General features: G+C 40.4%; 1 protein-coding gene across 2 annotated transcripts; it reads right to left on the bottom strand.

Moving 5' to 3' along the window:
* Positions 1-361: 361 nt before the first annotated feature.
* Positions 362-11,108, bottom strand: xpnpep1 (X-prolyl aminopeptidase (aminopeptidase P) 1, soluble). Of its 2 annotated transcripts, none has more exons than XM_070915714.1 (20): positions 10,997-11,108; positions 9,758-9,882; positions 9,300-9,363; positions 8,627-8,731; positions 8,077-8,169; positions 7,536-7,679; positions 7,100-7,195; positions 6,081-6,162; positions 5,356-5,566; positions 4,850-4,939; positions 4,697-4,747; positions 4,108-4,166; positions 3,605-3,682; positions 3,405-3,476; positions 3,158-3,218; positions 2,898-2,967; positions 2,164-2,337; positions 1,387-1,463; positions 971-1,069; positions 362-645 (listed from the first exon to the last, which is right to left on the bottom strand). In XM_070915714.1, exons 2-20 carry the CDS (start codon positions 9,872-9,874, stop codon positions 526-528), a joined length of 1,863 nt encoding a protein of 620 aa, XP_070771815.1. In that variant the 5' UTR covers positions 9,875-9,882; positions 10,997-11,108; the 3' UTR covers positions 362-525. The 2 variants fall into 2 exon arrangements, with proteins under 2 accessions (XP_070771815.1, XP_070771823.1); XM_070915722.1 differs by lacking the exon at positions 10,997-11,108 and adding an exon at positions 10,111-10,129.
* Positions 11,109-16,584: the final 5,476 nt, after the last annotated feature.

Genomic DNA, 16,584 nt, shown 5'->3' with positions numbered 1-16,584 from the left:
TTAAATTTTAAAGATATAAAATGTAAATAGAGGATTATTCTATTAGTTATATTGAGGCCTAATAATCATTTATATGTCTGAAATTGTCATTGTGGATTTCTTCTGCAAATGCATATTAGGATAGTGTTTAAATATTGTACATACTGATGTTATGCTCAATCATCAAAAGCCAGATAATTACTTTTTTTCACTTTCCACAGGGCTTCATTTTCCACATATGGGTTATAAAGTCCTCTCACATAACTCCACCGGATAACCTCAAAAATGCAGGTTTCCCAAGCTGAACATGAGGCTGTGGTAGTTCAAGAAAAGCTGATTATGTCGGAGAGACAAGGTAGTAAGCATAGGTTTTTTCTTTCTTTTTATTGATCATTAATAAAACTGCTGATACGATGTGCTTTACAAAAGAAGCAGAGTGTGAGACACAGAGAAAGATGAAAAAAATACAAACGATTATCACTGCAGAGCAGTCGATCCAACAGCACTCCTGGGCAAAAGGATCGGATACTGCACAAGAGTCAGTCCTCAGACGATTGGCTGGGTCTCTCTGATCAGCCACTCCAGCGCGTCCTTCCTGCCCTGCCTCTCCAGCTCTGCTCCAACCACCTCCCGGCACTTCCTGTGGTACTCGTTCACCCAGTCCCGCTGCAGGACAGAGAAGAGAGGCCGTCAAACCATGAAGAGGCTGTGTTTAAGTAACATATAATGTAATAGGAATAGCTGGGACTACAATCAAACATTCAAATGCATAGTTCATGATTTTAATATAGGTCGTCTTGTTCCTGTTACTCACATTTCTTACATTGTGGTACCCTGTTAAGTAGACTAGCAGTACGCTACAGTGGATGGGTTGTTGTATTTGAAGAGTTTATCACATTACCAATAAAAACCTTTTGAGATGAATTTTAAAATTTCATGAGAATGAATTTGTCTTTGATTATCAAAAAAACCTTAACTGGATATTCCTTACCTCCTTCTGAGTGAGCAGCTCTGTGTTCATCATCTTGACTTGGATAGGAACCAGAGTGAGGGGCTCAAATGTCAGACTACCTCTGTTTCTGTAGTTGTACTGAACACAAACAGGACAAGAGAACAAAATCATACTGATTTTCATGATAATAGTTACAACTGATACTATGATCAAACAGAGTAAAATACACATTAATGAGACAAAATGGCTTTCAAACAATGATTACGAGTGCATTTGTACTGCAAATAAAAAGAATTCTTCCAATTCTTCTTATTCGACTCTGGACTCCACTACCAATAAAGTAGCAGGGCAACTGTTTCCTACAGCATCTGAGAGATCAGAGCGCGAACAGCACTCTTAGTTTACTTTGTATATTTACATTTCCATTCTGTCTGGTTCTCAGTTAAAGGACCTACTTTGGGCTTGGTTGGTATAACAAGGACCACATTTTCAATACGAATGCCAAAAGATCCGTCTTCGTAGTACCCGGGTTCTAGAAAAAAAGGAAGAGACTTGAGATGAAAATTCAGAAAATCATCAAACATAGAAAAAGGACAATTGTTTTGGAGGACCAAAAATGTATTTGTGTTAATGTGACAGACAGTTTTATGTTTCCAGCACGCCAAACAGCGAAACTGCCAATCAAATGACATCCAAGGCAGGTGACTTGGACAAAGGAAGGAGCTGCCTTAGGGTGTCTGTGTATTTGGCTTTGACATACTGGCAAAGAAAAGAAACAGAAGCAGCTGTTCATCCCTGCAGTGAAGCCTAAAGCCAATTCATGACACTACTGAGCCCTTAGAGAAGATTTACTTAATCGTGGCGTGCTGTTGTGACACTGCCGACATTTTCAGTATGCCTGTGGTCGGTTCTATCAGTCAGAAGTGATGTGCATAAGGCCTGTAGTTGATTTCTCCAATATGGAATAAGGTATAAACACATCAGTCAGTTGGCATTATGGGTCATCTGTCTGGCCATGTGCTGTTGCTGTTAAAGAGTGAAAATACAAACGTAGTGTGTGTATTGGTTTTAAATTACCTCTGCTGGCATCATCACCAGGAGCGATGTGAGCAGGTAGCAGGGTATGTATGTGTGTATGAGTCTACCTCAACATTGTAAATTTGCTGGTTTGAGTCCTGCTACCGTAACATTGACTAGCTAAATTGAATAAAACAAAACAAACCCTGCCATACCATCACTGACGATCATGCCGGCCTCCAGAGGTTCATCAGCGAAGGTCTTGTAGCTGATGCCGCAGGGCCCCTCGTGGACGTTGAGGAAGCAGCCCACACCGTGGCCCGTACCGTGAAGGTAGTCCAGCCCAGACTCCCACAGAGCTGCACGGGCAAACGAATCCAACAGGTGGCCTGGGGAGGGATCGGATCACACTTTGGTTAAAGTAATACAAAAACACATTTTTTAAAGCCACAAAAAATATTTAAACGTGATTTTTTCCAAAATGTGAAACAAGAGCGCTTTTGTCCATCTGTTAGCTCTGTTAGCCGTGCAAATTGTCCAGGATGCTCCCCCACATACAAACCACTTTGTGACATGCTTATTTATAATTGATTGGCATCACAGGAATGCTATAACTAAAAGGTGAAGTTCAGTGTAGTGTGATTGTGCTGGCCTGAAGTTTAACAACAGCCCGCTGTGTGTCTCTCTTCTCTGAACAGTGTTTGTGCTTGAAATTCTCCAGTCCTCCTTGAGACATACAAGATTAGTTACTGGTTTGCCAAAAGGACGCCTGCGTTATTCAAGGAGCAAGCATATATTTATTATTGACTTGTTAAATTTAGACAAAAAACAAAAGACAGCCTCACTATTTATCAATGCTGAACATATTTTGATGTAAAAATGTTATGTTTAATACTGGTATACTATATATAGTGTAAGACAACCCTGGTGTCAGAGTAGAGGACAGCACCTTTTGTTCCATTGGGGAAAACAGCAGCACTGACAGCTATGTGTCCCTTCAGCACATAGGTAAAGCATTCCTAGAGAAAAACATAAAGAAAAGAAAAGAAAATCAGGATTGAGATAAATTCAGTCCATGTTTAATGATTCGGCACCGATTATTGGTTTAGTTTCCACTGTTGAAAATAAGAATAATTCGAGTAGCTTTAGTAGATTAAACCCTTACCTGAGATTAGACTGAACAGAACACGTGCAAATATACAAATGTACCTTCTCAAAAGCAGATGGTGTCCCAAAGTGCATGGTGCGTGTGACGTCCGTGGTTCCATCACTGCCAAAGACAGAACATGGATGCAGATGGACAAACAAAACATAACTGTCCCTACGTTGTCTGTGCTCTTGTTATTAACAGGCAAGGAGGTGATGATTGTCTGAATTGAGACATATAACACACTGATACTAGACATGGCTGGTTAGCCTACATGCAGTTGATGTGTAAAATAATGATCTTGTTTACACGTATTGAGCTCCAGAGTCGATCAGGTAAACTTCATTCAAGGAGAGGGTTCTGTTGGTTTCAGGCAGTGGTCTAAAAAGGAAAAAGGATATGGAAATGGATAAAACCTTAGTTCACTTTTATTACAGAACAACTTATTAATCACCTTTTACAGTTACACACATTCAACACACCTGGCTCGGTTTCATTAGCCAACTGACCTGTAATGTATGATTGCTCCATTTGGACCCACGCTGGAAATTGTGGGGAAGCTGAGGCCAACGAATTCTTTCTGTTGACTGGAAAAGACACAGTATCGTTTCATTCTCACACAAGAAGGCGCACATTTTCATTACAGGTAGTTAAATGTTAAAATGTTTTCGGATCTCATCAGTGCCATTAAGGGAAAATACTGTTGTAAGAGCTGCTTTTAATCACAAAACCTGTAACAAAAAAAGTGTAATAAAAATATTGTACTTGCTCAAAAAGCAGCACACTGAGAGAATAAAACATTTTGAAATTGCATTTGCTACACTTCCATGTCCAGTAGAGGGGGATATAAGTCCAGAATAGTCACTATAACAACACAGTTTGAAAAAGCATTTTTTCATAAACAGCCTTTTATGCATGAAAACCGACATGAAGTTAAACTGGATGAGCTTGTCAACAAACAAGGAAAACAATTGTGTTTGTAAAACGTATACAGGAAAACACAAAAACTCACCTGCGTAATTCTTCAGCCTTATCGGCAGCAGAGATCTCTGTCACGGTGCCTTTTGGAATCTATAAAAACAATAATCTTAGCATCCAGTCATGCAGATAGAGATTTTAAAAAAAAAAAACAGTGGCATAGTCTACAGTGCAAGCGCAAGCTGAGTTACGGAACAACCTCCACCTGAACACAGGGTTCCCACACTCTCATTGATGTATACAAATCAGCCACTTTTCACTAACCATTTAAGATGTGTTTCCTGGAACATACATTGGTCAAAATAACAGATATGGGAATCAAAATGACAATCAATGATGCATGCATGTGAGAAATTCTAAAATGCTACATCAATACAAATATCTATAACAGAAGTTTCCTCTATACAAAGATAAGAGAGATGCCCAGAGAGCTTATTGATGAATATAACATTAACAAATCACTAATGTTTTTAGCCTATCCATTCAGTTAAATCACTTTGTTTTGCCTTGTTTAATTATCTTTTAAAAGTCCAGTGGGAACCCTGTGAATACAGACTGGAGGAATGTGTTCTTTTCTCCAATTAATCTAAAAATGTAAGGACTCGGAAAAACAATGAAAGTACCTCCTTTTCCAACCAAGCAAAGAGTTCACATAGGGCCACTGCATCCTTGATCTGTTGGGGAAAAGTGGAGATCAGACAGTTTATGAAGATGCCATAAAGTCAGTGATTAAGATATGTACACTACAGATCTTAAGGCAGTTCAAAGGTTCTCACGTGGGCCATTTTCATGCCTTGAATCTCAGCCGTGTTCTTCACAGCCTTGGCGAGGCAGAGGGGAGTGTAGGGAATTGGAGTCCTGTGGGCCTGAAATAGACCAAGAGGAAACATTTACAGTTTAAAAAGTAGCTGATATTAAAAGTTTTATTAGTTTAGGCAAGTGAGAACAAAGGAATTCCTACTATTTTAAGGTTGTACTTAGTAATAACCCTGACTCTGAGGTGTCTGAGAGTTTAGATGTTTCCCGCCAGCAAAATTGCAATGCATGTCGTTAGTGAGAACCAACTACAGGAAACAATCTTAAAATGGGCCATTTCATAGGTATAAGGATGCAGATGATGACATGTGATAGATAGCGGTTTTTCATACTTGGGGAGCATAGCCAAATTCCTGAACCAGGAGAACACAATCGAGACACAATCTATTTATTTATTTTTTTAACTACCAGAGACGATTCACTTTCTTCTAAACGCTAGAGGATGGGTGCGATAGTACTCTCTCACCTTGGGGATGACCTGTGTGAGAGCACAGCTGGCCTTGTCGCAGATCCACGCTTTGTCCTTGGGGCCGTGTGCCGCGCAGATGGCCTGGAGCTCGGTGTAGACAGACTCATACGGGAACGTATGGATGCTCAGCTCAGGCTTGCTGGGGGAGTCCAGCTGCAGATGGTCTCTCAATGCGGGATCAGAAAGACGCTTTAGGTCCACAAAAAGCCTGCAGAGAGGAAGTCCAGTGAAGAAGTAACTTCAGCTCATGTAGTGTTCAACCCTGCTATTTAATTCAGCATTTGTCAAATCTTTATTTATTAATGACTGCTGTGCGCAACTGACCACTTTACGTGAGTTTTAGAAGCTGGTGATCAAGAGCTTTGTGTGCCTTAAAATATCATAAGGATAAAATGAAATGTAAGAGTGTTAATTAAAAAGTTAACTTTACTTTGTTATATTGCTACTTACTGGACTGTGTGTACGTCTGTACATACCAAAAGAGTCTAAGAAATGCTGACTCATAATTCATCATCACCCTAACCCATCCGTAACTTCTTGTGTTTTTAAATGTTTCTGAATCCTCAAACTTTGTGATTATTTCCAGGTTTAGTTGAAAATATTTGAGATTTTCAATGTGGTCTCAGACTTTTGGACCCCACTGTATCTATCTGCAGCATTAAGGTAATTAAGAGAACACTGATATAGCCAGTATGTTGCTGCATTGTGTAATATCCCATTACCTTATTGTGTTCATCCCCACAATAGCATATGCGAAGAAAACTGGGTTGTACTCGATGTCTGCACCACGGAGGTTAAAAAGCCCTGAGAAAAGGAAATAACAGAACATTACATCTTAACAATAGTTGATAAAACTAGTATGTTAATTTGTATCATCTATTTTGGGCGATCCATGCTAACACTGAAAACACTGTAAAACTGTATGTCTCAACTGAAACCTCAGTACAATCTGTTTGGTGTTAACTATCAGTGTTATTATTGGACTGTCACTGATCCTTTGCGGATGCCTGAGCAAATCCCCTTCGATTGAACGGCCATTGAATCCCTCTTGTCTGAATGCTCCCTGATGACAATCAAAATCAGCATTACTCTAATTAACACAAACTCTCAGACCAAACAATCAGAAACAAGAGCTCATTAGGCACGGTGAACAAGGTGCTCCAACAGGCATCTAGAGGGACACCCGTGCATCCCTGGGTCCTTGGATCGTGATCATGTATCAAAACGGACTTATGTAACAGCAGTGATGTTTGGTATGGCTGCTGCTTGTTTTACACAGCAACAACTAAAAACTGCTAAAGCCTAATGTGACCAACTCTATACAACAAGAAGGCCACTCACTCTTTGATCCCTTTGTCACTGCTAAATCACGTGATTCACATTTGGAACGTGCTGTTATTTTAAGATTTATCCCAACAAACACAGGCAAAGCATGTTTGCTGTCCAGTTAAATGAGAAGTTACATGAAGGTTGAAAATCCATTTGTGCAACCAGTTGGAAAGTAACAAAGCTCAGTTACTGTACTTAAGTACAAAGTTCCTGGTAAATGTACTTTATTTAAATAGCTCCACTTTGTGCTACTACATCTTCAGAGCCCACCACTGAAGGTGCTCATGTCTGAAATGTTCAAATTCTACACATCGCTGGTTTAAGCAAAGCATCTCAACACTTCCATTACTGTGTTCAATTACCTCCTCTGCAGTAGTAATTACACTTATGTGCATGAAAAAATGAACCGTACATGCAATCTCATCCAACGCCGTGGCAACAAACCAGGTGATTTTCCTCTCGGTCATCTTGGCTCGCAGCGCTGTGATCTTGTCTTGCCAGGACATACCTATAGGAAGACAGCAGTGCTCATCAGCATGGCATGGCACCGGATCCAGTCTCCTAGAAAACCTGCATATCTAGTTATACTGGACTGAAATCTTTATTTTGTCTAGCTTGGAAACAAAAGATAAGAAAGGTGAAACCTGAAGTATTAAACATAATCCAAATTAAGGGCAATATTTCTGCTCACAATGAAATAAAAAGAATGGCACCCATGTTCTGAGAGGAATCTCTAAAACTCGATTGATAGATTTTAATACCTCTGTATCTCTGAAACAAAACCCTAATTAGCTACTGTAATAACCATATATGTAATAACGGTGTTAATTAATTCGTTTTGCACTGACCGGTGTACTCTAATCCCAAGGTGCGGAGCTGTGTGCTGGGTCTTTCTGGGCGGTCCATCCAGACCGCATCGATCAGGTTATCCTGCACTGCCACCAGAGAGTGGCCTGCGCTGGTCAGCGCCCTGGACATGTTCTTCCACTGATCTGAGAGAAGACCAGAGTGTTAAGATGCACAAATAGTGGTAAAAAAACCCCACAATATGTTATTAACAATGCGATGACGAGGCTCTGCAGGAAGCAACTGTGAGCATGTTATTCTCTCTATAATCAGACTGGGCAGAATTACTGGAACCATGTTGTACAATAAGTCTGTATACCTGCCGGTTGGTCATACAGGAGACTGAAGTTCCCTAATGGAGAGGCAGAATTAAGTGCACTCTGTACAGCTGTTGTGTTTGAGGATTTTCATTTTGTATATTGTAAATTTAAACCTCCAAAACAAAAGATTTTTGTTTGCCAGAGCATATTTCCTGCTGTATTCAGGGAAGAAAGCAGTGTTCATACTGCTCTGATTGGAATTTTGATCCACTGCGCAACCTACCAGCAGCGATGATCCATGGATCTACTCCCACTTTCGAGTTCTCTGGCAGGACGCTGATCAGCCAGTCCTCCTGGGAGGGCGTCTCCTTCAGCCCTAGATATGATTATAAAAAGACAAACTGATCACACACAAAGACAGAGAGGTAAAATATGCCTGACTCACACCTGTGTTTAACACAGAGCCTCTTCAAAGATTTATTTTTGTCTTAAAAACCCAGTGCAGACAACTGGCAGACAAATAGGACAACCTTTTTTGCCAAAATATGGAATTTGAGATGTTTGTTTTTCATTCTCAAATTAGGTCAAAACATGAGTGGTTCATGCCTTATCATCAGTTTGATGCTATGGGTGCTTAGCTTTTGTGTTGTGTATAAATACATTACAGAACTTGTAGTGCAAATCTCACACTTTAAAAATATGTGGAAGTACCGAATAACCACAACTCTTAAAATGAGAAATAAACTGAAGCGTATCGATCAGTGTTTGTGTTTAGAGTTTACATAACATTACTAAGAGGCAGTGATCATTTTCATCATGTACAACAGTATTACCCATCTTCATAAGGGTCCAGTTGTTGTCCATCTGCTGACTGGCCTGGAGGAAGTATCTCCCATCAGTCCACATGGCAGCATGCTGCTCTGTGACGATGGCTGTACCTACGCATCACACAAGCAAAGCACATTTGACATTTCCAATTTTACAGACGCTTTGTTGGATGCAGATTGTACAATGCATGAATGTGAAAGTCTGCAAGAAACATTGATACTGGAACGGTGACACACTAGTCTATTACTGTCTGTCTGTTACTCGTCTGATGTGTCATTTGTGCTGTTCGGGCACTTCTGCAAAATGTGCCTCTGAAATTACAGCAGTGAACAAACAGTCTGAGAGTGACTGAGCTCTCCATCTCTCTTTGGGCAAGGCTTCCCACAGTGATTTATTACAAAAGTAAGCCACGTCGCCTGAAAAGTACACCTCCGCTAACAACAAACTGGACTAACTAAACTGAACATGAGATGGGATGCGTTGGGATCTGGCTGGTTTACGGAATAAAAGTAGGATGCCCTTGCAAGTGTATCTATCACATTGTCCTAGGTTTTTCCACAGATGAAATCAGATCGTTGCTTGTAGTCTGGCCAACTGAGATTTGAACTAGGGATGACTTTTTAACTTCAAAAAATACACTTGCATGTACACTGCCACTCACACACAAGCCAGACATACCTGCAGAGCCATTAAATCCGCAGATGAATTCACGTCTGCAGTCACACGGTGCAATGTATTCACTCTGAAAGACGTGCAGACCGACAGAGAGAGAGAGGGAGAGGGGGAGAGAGAGAGAGATCAGCTTCATTAACAATCAGTGTGAAGTGGCCATCAACCAGTCAGACATTTTAAATGCCACCTTTGCTGCTCCTCTCACATCATGTCTTGTGCATGGAGAGGGAAAAGGGAGGAGCAGTGGGCAAAGTACTACAATTAATTGCGAAGGTCAGTGAATCAGGACACACACAAAAGTAAAATAGGCAGGAGTAGCAGTACTCACTACTGTGAGCTCGTGCATATGTCTTAGTTTATGTTTAGGGGTGACTTTAGTCTTGTAAACATGTATAAATATGTATTATGCGCATATATATATATATATATATATATATGCGTTGTGTGTATGTGATCTCACTTACCTGGTGCGCATCTCCAGAAGGGACGATGTAAGCCTGTATGGGCTCAGAGAAGTATTTACAATTCCTCATGGCCTGGCGAAGCTGCCTAAGCAGCTCTCCTGTGATCTTTGGAGACATGGCTGTGTCTGAATGGAAGACAGAACATGACGCACTGATTAAAGACAGCTACAGTGCCCTTAATATGCAAGATGAGGTGAAAGTCAAAAGTTAAGATAACCAAGCGCAGACAGTGTCGCACCTTGGCATTTATGCTGTCTCAAACCACTCTCAAACAACTACCCTTTAAACGACAAGCATCGAGATGTTCCCCCATGTATTGTTGTTCAAACCCACCCTGATTCTCCATAGATTACCTGACTTTTGGGAAGCCATGTTGACTTCAGGTGACTGGAGCTGGACAGTGACTGACTGTAGCCTACCTGACTATGAACGTGGAGCTCAAAGTCACAGAGTCCACACCTGGATCTTTAACCTGCTGCAACATGCTGATTAAGCAACTGTCACAGGAGTTAAACATTAAAAGAAGTAGAGGAAGTGGCTGTTGTCGTATCTTTTACTGCGACAATCTCCTAAAACAAAACCCAGGAGTTACTGTGCAGCGGTGAATTCACCACCACTATCCACATCCACTGTGGGGCAGCTTTAACTAAAAACATTCTACGAGCCGACCAATCACGTTGCAGTATCCTTCACCGATGAGCGCTCCCATTGGCTAAACACTCTGCATGCGATTGTTGTTTACAAGTTGGCATTAGACATATCAGTTCCGTACCTACCTTGCGGGCTAACTAGCTATAATAAAACTGAACAGTTGCTGGCGATACTCTGATAAGAAACTGCAAAAATACAGAGCTTGGTTTGAAGTGGACGGGCGATTTTTTTTAAATTCACACATCATTGTTACCAACAGGCCAACCATAACACACAATAAGTGATTCATTCGGCGTGTCGCCGTTGATTTTAGCGGTGGGTGTGGTAGCGCGGTAGGATGTTGGTAAAGTTGCTAGCTAATTTTCTGAATTCCACAGCTCTAATTATTAAGCACGCTTTGATCAGGGACAATACGCCACGGACACAGGCGCGGGAGGGGGTGACCACCCGTTTCCCCCATTTGAAAACAGTCAACATCCCTCCGTGCTCGCGCTGTGCCACCGGGAGACGGGACGTTAGCTCCCCGCACCGCCGCTAGCTAACGTTAAAGTTCCCCCGCACGCAGCCGGTGAAATGCTGAATACACACCCGGTGGTTTCGCCCTGGAAATGTGACTCCCGGGTTTACAAGACGAAGCGCTCCTTAACCAGCTTGGACCTTGTGTTAATTTCCAAAACAGGAGGCTGCCATTACGCTGTTGACGTTTGCGGTCACGTGACTGCAGTTTCTTCCACTAGACGCGGAGGGATCCAGACTCGCCTCTTTTTCTGTGCGTGATGCTGCCACTGAAGAATACAATAACACGCAGTGTAAATATCGCTGCTGTTGTATTCCATGTACTGGAGCTATACAGAGAGTCTACATTTACACCACTGGACTTGAGTATTACTACTGTAAGGATATGAAGCTGACAAAAGACAGTAAAAGGTAGCCTGTCAGGCAGTTTAAATAGTGATGTGTATTATTTGATACTAACCATAAAAGTAGTCTTTTCATAAAATGGTATGCAACACAAAGTTGCCACGTATGCAATATTGATGTTGGGGCCCCATACTGATAAGATTCATTTTGGTTTGGAGATGGTCTTCCTTGGTACGTGAGAGTTATGTGATAGATGTCAAGATATGTGAAAGGTCATTCTGAGGAGTCTCTTTTTCCTGACTCCTAGACTGCTGTCCAAATAATTTGTTTATCATCGCTTTTGGGGTACTGAGGGGCCCCCAGATTGGAAACAGAAGTTTACAGACTTGGGTGTTATAGTAGGACCCCATGTATGCCTAAATGTATAAAGGACGAGGTTGAACAGTGTTCGAGGCAGCAGTACTGATTCGGCTACGGGTGCTGTACAGGTTAAGATGCGCATGCCTGTTGATCCTGATCTTTGATGCAAATAAAGAATATTATGTAAAAAGTCAGTATCAGCGGAGTTTCCTTCCATCATCGAATCATCGCCTACATCTGGGGAATGAAGAAGAAATTGACAACAATAGATAACTGATTACATCAATAAAAGATATTAGTCGTCGGTAATAGAAAAGGTGTTAAAGAAATACCAAGTGGATCAAATTAACTGAAACTTAATTGTCAGTTTATCTTGGCAATTTAATTTTTTAGCTCATAAGTTAAAAATAAATGTTGTTAAAACAATCCCTTAAGGCCTTAGTTGTAAATATTAATACGTTGTTAGTAAATGTATTTGAAGGTCAGAGATCAATTGGAGCAGCGTACCTGACAAAGTAAAGAGCTAAAAAGACCCAGCAACTGGATGAACACAAGCCAGAGAGATTTTACACAACCTGGCAACCCCCACAATTGTTCTTATGAATGGATTATAACTGATACATAAAGCAATAGTTCATTATTTATGAACCTTTGATAACACCCTTAGTACGACTCACAAATCCTTTTTAATGATGCCTTATTAGGAAGTAGTACCAACCAATTTCTATGCCCGCTCTTCTCTCAAAATGCATCACAGGACCACTGTCCTGCTAAAGCACTGTATACTCTGTGCTCACACATCTATTCATGTGCTGATATATGTTCAGAGGTTTAAAACGAGGGGAAAAAATAAAAGATCATTGGCACAGTGCATACAAACATTATTGTATTTTATTCACAAATTTCCAGATATTAACACAAAATTTTACATGGCTATATGGATAGTGCATAAATAATCTGGATATCTGAAAATTTACAGCATGTAACTTCACCCACCCATTTAACAGTACAAATGGATAAAATATGAGCAATATCTGTACGGAAAAATGAAGTTTCTATAAAAGCTACTCTGAACAATTAACAATAGCTTGTTAATTTCAACATAGCTAAAATGACTATCATAAAAAGTAAAATATCAAGATCTTTTATTGGTTGACAAAAGTTGTACATTCGTTCATATTATTTGCTTCACAATTAATCAGATGACCAGCGTATCACTTGGTGGGCTATATTTCATACATACATACATACACACAACATATTCACAGTTTTACGATATGAGGATCCATGTATCCCCACTGATGATGCATGGTGTGGCTGCATCTCTGAGCTATGAATAGATTGTAGATGGCAGCAGGCAGGCGGCAGCAAACATCAAGCCCAGAAGCAAACTTCCTGGCACCAGCAGCCGGCCTGCACTTCCTGAGGGCGTCAGATCAGAAAGGCGTCAACAGGTTATTCAAGCAAGGAATGTATGAAAAGACGCTATGACTCAGTGTATGCTATTTTTGTACTCTGAGATCGTCTTATTCAAAATTATTATATTATTATTATTTAACAAGAGACTGTTTCTTTCAGAGAGCTGGTTATATTTATAAATACAAGTCAAACCATCCAACACCAAAGGACTTCTAAATGTTGTTCTCCCTTAAATACATGAACAACTTCACATTCCCATTGTGCACCTGAAGTCCAGGTGAAGCTCTGATGATACAGTATGCAGTGCACTTACTTGTACATGAATCCGACTCTTTGAACTTTCCCATCTTCTCGCTGGTTTTGACAGACTTCAGAAGTTCTGCACTGACATCCCCTTTGAGATACAGACAATGAGGCAATGCTTAATCACACGTAGACTGTTAAAGCTGTAATTACTGATTTGTTATGCTTGATAAATACCGTAGCTGGGTCTAAAGGCAGTTGTGGACTTGCTTTTCTGTCATTAAGTCAGATGATGATGTACCAGAAATGTTGCAATGCATTTCAGAAATAACTATTAACTTATATTACATGGCAAATTTGGATTTCCTGTCAATTGGTTGTCAAATTGGTGTGATTGCTTTACAGCTACTTTCACTTCAGACAAATATCAGTGTCAGTAATTCACAAGAATTTCTTTTCTCTCGCTATAATCATCACACTCTCCGCTGCATGCTGAAAAAAACTCTTGTGCGTGCATCTTTCCGCTGTATTACTCTCATACTCGTGATCACGGTAAAGGAGGCCTCTTCGGGAATTATAGCAACAGTAAACTCTGCACCTTGTGGGAGACTTCTGAGGGCATAAATGCCTGTCCTGTGCTATACTGTGTGAAACCTCTGTACAGACACTTCTCTGTTCCCCCCTGGGACAGAGGAAGGGACAGAAAATGAGACACACAGACACTCAACTCCAGTATCGGTTTACGGAGCAATTTTTCAGGTTTTCTAAAGATTTTGTCAATGCCCATAATTGTTCATTGTCCTGATGGACACAGCCTGGGCACACAGCTTGCCAATGATAGGTCCTGGAAGCCTGAAGTAGCTAAGTGTTTACAGATTTACATGCTGTACATGCAGTCCTATAGATTGAGATTATATCACACACAAAAACCTTTTTGTGTTTGTGAATACAGTCCTGGTCATAATGAAGGCATTATGCATTCTTTTTTTCTTCCCTTTCCCATGTGCACGTCATCTTTTGGTCTTTATGGATAGACATTCAAATGAGATTGGTGTTTGTTTGTTTTTTCTTGTTGGCACTCCCATGTCCTTCTTGATATTCCAGAGAGGTTTCACATTCTCCAGATGCAACATGATGCAGCATTCAGTGTTCATAAGTATGATAAAATGCTCATTAAAATAACCTCCAACAGGTGAGACGAGTCAACACATACTTTCAAGGCCACATCACTTAAAATGAATGCAACCTACTTTAATGTAATTGTTGCGTGTAGTGTAGTGTAGTGTAGTGTAGTGTAGTGTGGGATCAAACCATAGGCATAATGACTGGTGGTGTCTGTCGAGAATTTTAACGGCGGTTATACCATTTACAGCATAACCACAAGGAAGAGGAATGTTCACCCCCTCACTTCCTCAGATCATCCTTACTCTTGTTTCAAGTGTTGCTGTTGTGTTAAAAGGTCATACAGCTTCCCTTTTATTTCAAAATTAGACACCCTATTGTGTTGGTAGGGGAACAGAGGGTTTCGGCCTTACCAGACACCATGAAATGGACTTGCTGGCACCTTCCATCAGCTGCAGAATAGGGAGAGTTGGGCAGGATGCTGACTCTTGCTGTGTCTAACTTCAGGACATCTGCAACCCTCCTACGGAAGTCATATCTGGGCAAAAAGAAATGAAACATCAACTTTGTAGTCACATAATATGATAATTAACTGGAGATAATAGGCACTCAAATCCACGATCAAACCGGTGTTCAACTTTACCGACTGTAATGACTCCTTTGTAAAACTTTAGAACAAGGGTACTAAGCACTTTACTAATGCATGAGTTATGATGATTTAATGCATGAATTAAGTTATTATTGGCGGATGTATCATGAATGTTACTTTCTCACCATTAAGAAATGGTCAAGTCACTATGAGTTCATGTGATCATCAATTAATGATTGTTAACTGGAATCCAGTGACTTAGAAAAGGGGCATTTCACACCCATGCAACTGATGAGCCTCTCTGAAAGCAGAACAGCACCTGTTCTCATAGAAATATGAAGCTGCAGCTGTAGTCAACAGACACGATCTTTGGTCATGCTGACATTTTCCAATGTCACTGTTTTGACACCAAACAAACCCTGACACTTCCTTATTTTTGATTGTTTCATTATCATTGTCATTATTAGTCATCGTGGCATGAATGCCACAGATTATACCACAGATCACTTTGGTTGTGGGAACAAGAGTGATGCAGCAAGTGCAATGAGGATTTGGTGAGTTTGAATTTGCTTTGTGAATAGTTTCCACAAAGTTAATATTTTCTTTGGGCAGCAAGCAGAATTTCTTTTCAATTGTACAGTAAGCTATTGTGTGTTTGCTGATAAGGAAGTTATCATTGAACTTCTCTAAAGAGAGCTTCTCACTCCACCATTGTTTTTAGACTTGTCAATCAAAAACTAATTTCTGTCAGGACTGTCATTTTCAAGACCAATGCATCTTCATAAAATGTCTGAACCACTGCAGAAACAGAACAACCTGTAACCACAGCTGGCAGAGAGACAGGCACTTCTGAATTAATGGACTTTTAGCAGGTTCACCAAAATACCCAGTACACACATCTGTTGCTAACACACTGTACAGTATATTTTAACATTAAATTAAACAAATGTTTTAAGGTTTTTCTTATAGGCCATGTAAGGAATTCCCTGAGTCAAGTTACTGAAGACCATTTCCGTATGCATTGAAATGTAATTGTGCAAAATTAGAAAAAAAATGCTTTGCTGATTACATTTTTCCTACTTGTTTATTCATACATGACACTTGTACACAATGCCACATGTACTCAGTATGTTCACTTCCTACTAGCAGTGATACTAATATACTCATATTAAAAGGAACTTACGGTATTTTTACACCTTGGCCCTATTTTTACAAATGTTGGTGTCTAAATGACTAATTGGTAAAAACAAACAAACATTTGGTAACTATCAGTCATTTGTAAAAATAGGGCTCAGGGTTAAAAAGGCTGGAATTGGATGCAACTGTGTTCCATTGCACACCACCGTCTGTAATTTACAATTACATTATAAAACATGGATCCAGGTATTCTGTTCTGATGAATCAGGCAGTATCAGTTTTTCTTAAACTCACCTGCTGAAGTTAGTCACACGGGGAAAGGTCTGCTCTGCTGAAGGGGATTCTGGGAGGATGTCGGCACATGCAATGATGCTGTCTCCGCTCTTCAGCACCAGAGATCTGTTGACCACTACACCACAGAAAAACATTCACTACATCTGATCTT

The sequence above is a fragment of the Enoplosus armatus genome, chromosome 2, assembly GCF_043641665.1.
Source record: "Enoplosus armatus isolate fEnoArm2 chromosome 2, fEnoArm2.hap1, whole genome shotgun sequence".
NCBI lineage: Eukaryota > Metazoa > Chordata > Actinopteri > Centrarchiformes > Enoplosidae > Enoplosus > Enoplosus armatus.
The sequence above is the reverse complement of the archived record's forward strand: the minus strand, read 5'-3'. Positions and strand labels throughout refer to the sequence as shown.

What these genes read in the sequence shown, in the direction of transcription:
- xpnpep1 (XM_070915722.1), bottom strand. An exon ending in AAGGCTGAAGAATTACGCAG is followed by an intron (nt 3,683 to 4,107) that starts GTGAGTTTTTGT and finishes TGTCTTTTCCAG; the next exon opens with TCAACAGAAAGAATTCGTTG. An exon ending in GGAGCAATCATACATTACAG is followed by an intron (nt 3,477 to 3,604) that starts GTCAGTTGGCTA and finishes TTTCCTTTTTAG; the next exon opens with ACCACTGCCTGAAACCAACA.